A 9,537-nucleotide genomic window follows, 5' to 3' on the forward strand; every position below is an offset into this window, starting at 1 on the left:
TGACATAGTGAGACTCTGTCTCAACAACAACAACGAAATTCAGCCAAGGTTTTTGTCCTGCCACAAAAATACCTTTTCTGTCATCTTTAAGAAATTGATAGCAGATATGCATCAGAGAAAAAGCTCTAATATGAATCTGGGACTTTGGAATGTGCTTTTTCTTTCACAAGAAAATTTGGAAGAGTCAGCTCTTTATCAAACCCATGCTTTTTTGTTTGTTTGTTTGTTTTTGAGATAGAGTCTCACACTGTCTCCTGGGCTGTAGTGCAATGGTACTATCTCCGCTCATTGCAACCTCTGCCTCCCAGGTTCAAGCAATTTCTCCTGCCTCAGCCTCCTGAGTAGCTGGGATTACAGGCACCCGCCACCACGCCTAGCTAATGTTTTGTATTTTTAGTAGAGACGGGGTTTCAATATGTTGGCCAAGCTGGTCTCAAACTCCTGACCTTGTGAACCGCCCACCTCAGCCCCCCAGAGTGCTGGGATTATAGGTGTGAGCCACTGCACCCGACCTCAAACCCACGTTTTTAAGGAGCTGTATCACAATTATCTTCAACATACCTCTACCTATTAATTGACCTTCTTTTTATTAGATGTATGAAAAAGTCCGAAAGAGTTTAGAAATGTGCAGCATTCAGAAGGACATTGAATACTTTGTGAATCAACGCAAAACTGGACAGATTCCACCAGGTGAATGGGGCGGTGGGGTGGGGAGTGTTATTTACACAATTCTATTAGTCTTTCTTGTTAGATGTCATTAAGGACAAAAGACGCCTGCCTCTTCATGTCCTGTTTCTTGGTGACTCTCCTAGCACCCATCATGTATGAGAATTTCTACTCACCCCAGAGGAATGCAGCCCCACCAGGAAAGGCTACAGGGCCTAACTTGGCAAGGTAATAACCAGCTGCCTTTCACATGAAGAAAAATACTTTTAGCAAACATTGTTATCATGAATGTTCTAAGACTTATTAGAACTGGAGCATATCTACTACTGCATATGCTTAATGAGGCTGCTTGCTTTTTGGAAATAGCATTTTTAAGACAAATATTAAGTGAATTTTAATAGTCATAATTCAGGGAAGAGTATATCATGCTTGAACTTGATCATTATTATTCATGTATGAATCCTTTACTTTTCTAACAGCCTGTAGAAAGCAGGAGTCAGCAAACTATGGCCCCTGGGAGTTAAGAATAGCCTTGACATTTTTAAATGGCTGGAATAAAGTCAAGAGGATACTATTTTGTGACATGTGAGAATTATTTGAAATTCAAATGTCAGTGTTCCTCACTGAAGTTTTATGGGCACACAGGCACCTTCACTCACTGAGGTTTTGTCTGTGGCTGCTTTGCCACTAGAGTTGAGTAGAGTTGCAAGAGAGACGGTATGTGGCCAGCGAAGTCTAAATCATTTACTGCTCAGCTCTTTACTTAAAAAGTTTGTTGCCATTCATGGAAAGGATCCTGTGGGAAGAGACACTTTTGTTTGATATAGTCAGCTTACAGTCTAAGCTTTTGAATTTTCAGTCCAATTTTATTAAAGACAGGGAGTGCCTGGGAAGGACTGCATGATCATTATCAACATTTAAGCATGCCAGGCACAGTTCAAAACAGTTAGTGTGAATTAACTGACTTAGTCCATCCTCAAAACTAAAATAGGAAGTATAAACAGCTCCTACAACAAGGTAGGAGCTGTTTATACTTCCTATTTTAGTTTTGAGGATGTGGATGCTCAAGGCAATCAGGAAGTCTTTCCCACACAGCTGAGATTTTAATCCTGCCAGTTCAGGTTGTGGGGATAAGGCTCTGTGCTCCTAATCACTACACATCCTGCCTTGTGGCATAATACAGTATCTGCAACTTAGATTTCCATAGGTCAGTGCTACCGATCATTTGCTTCAGGTGAGCTTTCTTGACCCACCAGTGCAGAAACCAGTTCTGATTAGAGAACGATAGGCTGTAGCAAGAAGTAAAAAATTATATAAAAAAACAAGAACTTATCTAAAAGACTTTGGTTTTGATTTCTTGCAGGAGAGGACCCCTCCCAATTCCTAAAAGCTCACCAGGTATGCCACTAATAAAGGTCTTTTGAAATTCTTATATTGCAAGGCAGGTAGATCACTTGAAGTCAGGAGTTCAAGACCAGCCTGGCCAACATGGTGAAACCCCATCTCCACTAAAATACAAAAATTAGCCAGGTGTGGTGGCTTGGGCCTGTATTCCCAGCTACTCAGGAGGCTAAGGCACGGGAATTGTTTGAACCTGGGAGGCAGAGGTTGCAGTGAGCCGAGATTGCACCACTGCACTCCAGCCTGGGTGGCAGAGTGAGACTGTCTCAAAATAATAATAATAATAATAAAGAAAGAAAAAAGGAAAAAATTCTTATATATATATTTAATTAAATATCTAGAACTTTGAAATAAAGGAGATGAAAGGATTAAATAGAATCAAATTCCCAAGAGAATGATCCTATATTAGAATCTTACTATAACACTACTAGTCATGGAGTGGAATATGATAATTGGCGGTCTATTTTATAGCTTATCCAAGATAATTCAGTTACTTAAATACCAAAAGAAACCTACTGCAAGCAAATATTACCTAAAAGATTATTTCAACTTGAACTGTGAGAACAGCAGAACTGACGTATGGTTACCCTTGAATTACACAGAAATATAATTTATAGAAGGCATGGATGTCAAGAAACATGTCACTTAATATTATCTGTTTTGTACACTACCCATAATGAGACCTTTCGCTCATCACTGTAGTCTCTTTCTTTCTTTGAACTCCTCTGGAAGGAGTATACATCTTAGCACTTACTAGTTGTGTGGGATGTGAGGGCAATCTGGCTGAGACATCTGTCAGCCCATCCATTGCCAGGATTGATTCAGCTGATGTGGTTGGCTAGGTGGGTGTCCCTCTCCTCCTTCCCCGGTCCAGGTATGTCCCGCCTGAAGCTATGCGCTCAAAGAGGACCACCATTCCTGATAGACAGGGCCAGTCTTCAGTCAAAGTGTACTAGCAGCTGCATTCCCCTGCAGCCACTCCAAACAAGTTCTCATTAGTTGTATGCCTTGGATAATAATAAGATCCAGAGGGCAGGCACTTTGTCTTCTGTATCACTCACAACACCTAACACAGTTCTGAGTACATAGTGGGTGTTCAGCATATATTTATTGTTTGAGTAAAGAAAAGGTACACCTATCCATGTTCAAGAGAATGAGTATATGAGTCTGTTTTCATGCTACTGATGAAGATATACCCGAGACTGGGAAGAAAAAGAGGCTTAACTGAACTTACAGTTCCACATGGCTGGGAAGACCTCAGAATCATGGCGGGAGATGAAAGGCACTTCTTACACGGTGGCAGCAAGAGAAAATGAAGAACATGCAAAAGCAGAGACCACTGATAAAACCATCAGATCTCGTGAGATTTATTCACTACCATGAGAACAGTATGGGGGAAACTGCCCCCATGATTCAAATTATCTCCCACCAGGTCCTTCCCACAACAGGTGGGAATTATGGAGATACAATTCAAGATGAGATTTAGGTGGGGACACAGAGCCAAACCATATCAATGAGGGAGGAGGACAACTTATGCTGCACTTAACAGCTCACTAAAAATTTAGTGATGGGAAAAAAATGTAGTGACTGAAATTATGTCTTTGAACAATGTGAAGATTTAAGGTATTTTATTTCTTCTTGTTCTATAATTGCCACTTGGTAATGTAGGATGCTATTTCTGTCTATTTTTAAAGATGATTTTTCTGTGGGCACTGCATCTAAGCATGGCTGAAAGAGAGCAAAGAAGTCAGAATAGTGATTTCCAGAATGTCCATTGGTTTGGAGTCGTGACTACCATTTATAGTTTTTATTGGCAGATCTATTTTCTCCTTATAAAAGGGTAGTCACTAGAATCTCTAAGTGGAATGCCCTGACTGGAAAAGGGCTGCGATCTTATGAAAAAATTGATGTTACTGTTGTTTTCTGTGTTCTGCTTTCTGCAGATGATCCTGATTACGCGTTGGTTAATGACTACAGTTTGCTTTATCAGTAACGTCAATGGTAAGAACCTTTTGACATAATCGAGTCGCGTGTAGACTGGTGATAGTGCTATTGAAGGCTTTGACACTTCTTTATAATACCACCACAAACTAGCAAAGCCTTGCATAGGCAGGCACACTGGCCAGCATGTTTTCCCTTCAGGATGCCTCTCTGGATCCCACACTGCAGACCCTTCCATACCTATTTGAATGAGGTTATTTTTCCTTCATTGATTATTCTGTAGTAACTCTTTATCTACTTTTTTTTTTTTTTTTTATTTTTGAGGCAGAGTCTCACTCTGTCACCCAGGCTGGAGTGCAGTGGTGTGATTTCGGCTCACTGCAATCTCCGCCTCCTGGGTTCAAGTGATCCTCCCACCCCAGCCTCTTGAGTAGCTAGGATTACAGGCACACACCACCACACCCAGCTAATATTTTTTGTATTTTTGGTGGAGACAGGGCTTCACCATGTTGGCCAGGCTGGTCTTGAACTCCTGACCTCAAGTGATCTGCCTGCCTCAGCCTCCCAAAGTGCTGGGATTACAGGCGTAAGCCACCGTGCCTGGCTCTCTTTATCCGCTCTTACTAAGCTCTTTTATAGCTATTACACACCTGCGCTTAAGGCAGTGCTCACCAACAAAACACACATCATCCTCATTGTTAAAGGAATTTAGACTTTAGTTTACTTCCCCACCACCTAAAAGAGGGGAAATCAAATAAAAAGAAGTGCAAATGATGCCACACTCACTATACACACGAGGTCATCATAGAGATCATCCTGCAGATTATTAACGCTCTGAACAAGCAAACCATGAGGATTCTTAGAAGAGAACTGAACACTGCTAAGCCAACTGTGGCTGCAAAGATGACTGCATGGTGACTCTTTTTCTTAGGCACTCAGGGGCTTGCAACATTCTTCAGGTCAAAATCATTCTTCACAGATGTGAAGAAATAACTCAGAAGCCAAAGTACTGATACTAAAAGAAACTCTTCATAAAGTATCATTCTTTTACCCTAATGGGCTTATCTCAGGGTAACAGAATTATATAGGTATACATGAGCAAAGAAAAGGTCTGAAGAGATATATTTCCAAAGAGGTAGTCTTTTTCCTTTCTGTTTACCCTGTTTTCGAATTTTTCTGCAATGAAAATGTGTTACTTCTTGGACTAAAAACTGTTTTAGAGAGTTGATCTGCTTACATCTTCTGATCTCAGCATGGACTGAACTACACATCTGAACTACACATCTTCACATTTCCCGTTAGTTGTATGCCCTGGATAACAGTATCAGAAGACAAAGTGGCAGGCAGTGGGTGGGTGAGATGCCAGAAGTCCACCGAGAAAGGCAACAGCCTCTCTCTCACCCTTCCTTGTTTGGTGTTGGTTATATATACGGTCCTTTATGAACCTAAACAGGTTTTAACAGTGCTCCAGGGTGATTTCCTATGGTGTTCATACCACCAAAGTGAGCACATCAAACATTGTTTGTTTTCAGTCCTCTAAAAACACCTACTTTGTGACTTATAGGCAACTAGCTATCTATAGCAGATACCAACTTGTCCTAATTACATAAAAATAATCGGCTAATGACCCAACAGTGGCTCATGCCTGTAATCCCAGCACTTTGGGAGGCTGAGGCAGGTGGATCACTGGAGACCAGCCTAGCAAACATGGTGAAACCCCATCTGTACTAAAACAGACAAACAAAAATACAAAAAATTAGCCAGGTGTGGTGGCAGGCATCTATAGCCCCAGCTACTTGGGATACTGAGGGAGGAGAATTGCTTGAACCTGGGAGGTGGAAGTTGCAGTGAGCTGAGATCACACCACTGCACTCCTGCTTGGGCGACAGAGCAAGACTCTGTCTCAAAAAAACAAAAACGAAATAATTGGCTAGTTTCTATTATATTTGAATGTAAGTCCTTAAATTGCTTAATACATTTAAGTAACTTTGCTATAAAAGATATAGAAATTGAAGACATAAACTACCCTGTTTTCTAACTATATATAACTTTCTGACCTACAAATCTACAAATAAATTATAGTCTTTGCAATTCGTCATCATTTTTTCTTCATTTTGTAAGCCTCCCTCTTTCTCACAGAAAGGGGCAAAGCCCTAGTTAGAGGCAGAGTGGAAACCTGGTAACTCAATGACTTGGATTTCATAGGTGGCACCTGTTCTCTGGAGTACTGTGTAGATGATGGGCAGGTCATTGGCAGTCCTAAGTGTTTCTTTTTATTTTTTACCACTTTCTTTTCTGTCCTTACTTGTTTGGCCAAAGAATATATTCTAATAGCTTAATAGTACCATTTGACCCAACAACTCGAGTTCCTCAGGGTCTAAGAGTGTGATGTTTGAATGCAAGATGCTAGTGTCAACACATGCACTTGAGTTATATCATTTCACTGGAGTTCACTGGAGTCTGTGGCTATTCAATGAGTTGGAGTTCCACATATACATCAATTTCAGAAAATTTTAGAGAAGGGAGTATACAACACATTCATAGTTATTATGTAAACATATACTGAAAATTTTAAAGGAGGGAAGCTAATGTAGTGAATAACGTACTAAGCAGCTTATCACAACAATTAAAATAGTTTGAATGAACTTTTGGAATAGAAATTTAAACAGGGTCCCAGCACGGTGGCTCACACCTGTAATTCTACTGCTTTGGGAGACCAAGGCAGGCAGATAACCTGAGGTCAGGAGTTTGAGACCAGCCTGGCCAACACAGTGAAAACCTGTCTCTACTAAAAATACAAAAATTGCCAGTTTTGCTGGCAGGGACCTATAATCCCAGCTACTCAGGAGACTGAGGCAGGAGAATCACTTGAACCTGGGAGGCAGAGGCTGCAGTGAGCTGAGATTGTGCCACTCCACTCCAGCCTGAGTAACACAGCGAGACTCTGTCTAAATAAATAAATAAATAAAATAGGAAGAGTTAGGAATTTGTTTTGTAGTTGTTGATTTTAGCTGCTATTCCTGTTTTTAATTCTAGCATGTTTATGTAAAGATAGATTGAAAATTTCAAATTAAAAATATGTATAAAATGTAAATGTATGTATTGTTTACCATAAAGCAATGGTGTTATCATCACATTCCATTTCTCATTGCTTGGAATACCCATTCCTCCCATTTATTTTCCTTGGCCTGCAGCCTTATTCTTGTCGAATATACTCTCAAGGTAGGAGCAAGTGTTGACGAGCACCATTCACTCAAATGAAATTTCTTTGTTATTTTCTTTCAGAAACCAGAGCTTTTTCCGGCTAGTGCTTCTATGGTATGGAAAGAGCACCCAGAGCAGCAGAATCTATAGCCACGTTATGTCAGTCATGAAGACTTTGAAGTGAACCCTTACTATAATTTTTTGATATTTTAAATTTATGGTAGACATTTAGGACAACTTAAGCAAGTAGAGTTCTGCAGTTTTTTGACGTTTACAAATTGTCCCATTCTGAAGAATTCTTTCTTTCCCAGTTAGTCACTCAGGTTGTGAATGAATTAGCTTTTTGACATGGGAAGCGTGGAATTCCCTTCTGGATTTAGAGTGTCCACTTAAGGAGAGAGGTGGCAGCAGAGGATTCTGAGCCACCGACTGCAGTAGTAGCTCCTTTGGCTTTGGGCAGCCTGGCTGTGCGGTTGCCACAGCGACGCATGGCCTCAGTGGTGCAAGATTTAAAATTACCTTCCTTTTTGCCTGGAAGACTTAGAAGCCACCTGATCACGCTTTCTCATTTTACAGATGAGGAAACAAAACCTAGATGTGTGAAATTAATTTCATTAGAGTTTTTCCAGCTGATTAGGGACAGAACCAAAACTAGAGCCCAAACCCAACCCACATCACCATCCTTCTAACCCTTCTTGAAGTTGTGATGCTCATGCTGAAATTTAAGATGCCAAATATTTTTGCCAGCACTTTTTCAACTGGGAAAACCATCAGGTTTAAACGTCAGCTTTATTTTTATGTGGATCACTGTGTGTACTGAACTACAGAGCATGATATTTAATCTAATTCAAGGAGCCACTGATTGTAAAACATGCCATTATTTTACGTTGCACTAAGGCGGGGTCGAGGAGTTGCCAATAAACTTGTGACAGATCATTGATGGCCAGGCCCATTTGAATTTAAGATGCTAAAGAATGAAAAAAAGTACATACTAGAATCAATGAAATACAGTATTTTGATTCCATTCCTCAAGATAATTTTAGAGTTACAAAACCAATCCTCAATTTTGGGTCTTCACAGACAATCTTTCCCTTGCTAGACCCCAGAATTTTAAATGTGTCCAAATTACACTTTTACAAATATTTGGGTCTTCCTTTTTCACTCACAAACAACAGGGAGGTCATGTACCTTTTGCCCAACATTTGTGCACTGTGAGAAATTGTACCTTTTCATTATTGGCAAGTTAAAATGGCACTATCAGTTTTTCAGTATTACAGAGAGCAAATAGTTTCCTCTCCTGCTCTGTGCAGTAGCTTTTCTAGAACTGTGGACAAATTGATCAAAAGAAGATTGATTATTCCCACACCTTTTCTTCTTTTTTCTTTTCTTTTCTTTTTTTTTGAGATGGAGTCTTGCTCTTGGCCAGGCTGGAGTACAATGGCACAATCTCAGCTCACTGCAACCTCCACCTCCTGGGTTCAACTGATTCTCCTGCCTCAGCCTCCCAAGTAGCTGGGATTACAGGCACACGCCACTGCACCATGCTAAGTTTTTATATTTTTAGTAGAGATGGGGTTTCACTATGTTGGTCAGGTTGGTCTCGAACTCCTGACCTCAGATGATCCACCCTCATTGGCCTCCCAAAGTGCTGGGATTACAGGCGTGAGCCACCATGCCCGGTCTATTTCCCCACCTTTCATGTAAGGTGCTGCTGAACGTGACATCTTCGTGTCATGACAGGAAACTTGCATCAGTTGGATATCCTTTTGAGAAACTGAAGTTTGCAAAGGGCCAAACTTCCCCAAACTGAAAGGGCTCAGGAAATTTTCCTTCACACTCAGAGCATTCTATTTTTAAGCATATTATTTATTGTTGGCAGTTCCTCAGGGATTTCCTTTTTCTCTGTATTGGTCAGTGTAGTTGATGTAAAACTGTTTTGTGGATGAAAAATATTTTTATTTTATTGCTCTTTTAGTTTGACAGGTTAAATAAAGGTTCTTGGTAATTTGGTATTTGTTTTGTGTTTTTGTGTTGACTGTATCTCTCTTCCATGCTTTATTTGACCCCTTGCCATATTTGTGATTGTTAGGCTTCAAAAAGACAAACAGCTGGTCAGGGAAGCCAAATGGAGATGGTGCCAAACTACTTTGTATTAATCCTTCAGAGGCCAACTGCAATGTAACTTCCTCTGGGAGACACCTTCTCTGCCTTCAGACTAGATTGGATCCAACTAGTGTATCTCTCCTACCCCTCCATTTTCCTTGTTATATTATGATTCACCCTTGAAATTAATTGTTCAAGGCTAGGTGTGGTGGTGTACACCTG

General features: G+C 40.5%; 1 protein-coding gene across 2 annotated transcripts in view; it reads left to right on the plus strand.

Moving 5' to 3' along the window:
- Positions 1 to 9,222, plus strand: part of PSTPIP2 (proline-serine-threonine phosphatase interacting protein 2) — a 103,875-nt gene extending 94,653 nt beyond the window's left edge. For both annotated transcript variants that reach the window (XM_017529709.2, XM_037738986.1), the window contains 5 exons: positions 594 to 690; positions 813 to 894; positions 2,030 to 2,064; positions 4,011 to 4,068; positions 7,294 to 9,222. In XM_017529709.2, coding sequence (XP_017385198.1) covers positions 594 to 690; positions 813 to 894; positions 2,030 to 2,064; positions 4,011 to 4,060 — 264 coding nt within the window. In that variant the 3' untranslated portion in view covers positions 4,061 to 4,068; positions 7,294 to 9,222. The remainder of the gene's footprint in view (positions 1 to 593; positions 691 to 812; positions 895 to 2,029; positions 2,065 to 4,010; positions 4,069 to 7,293) is intronic.
- Positions 9,223 to 9,537: the final 315 nt, after the last annotated feature.

This window comes from Cebus imitator, unplaced genomic scaffold (genome assembly GCF_001604975.1).
Source record: "Cebus imitator isolate Cc_AM_T3 unplaced genomic scaffold, Cebus_imitator-1.0 Scaffold60, whole genome shotgun sequence".
Lineage (NCBI taxonomy): Eukaryota > Metazoa > Chordata > Mammalia > Primates > Cebidae > Cebus > Cebus imitator.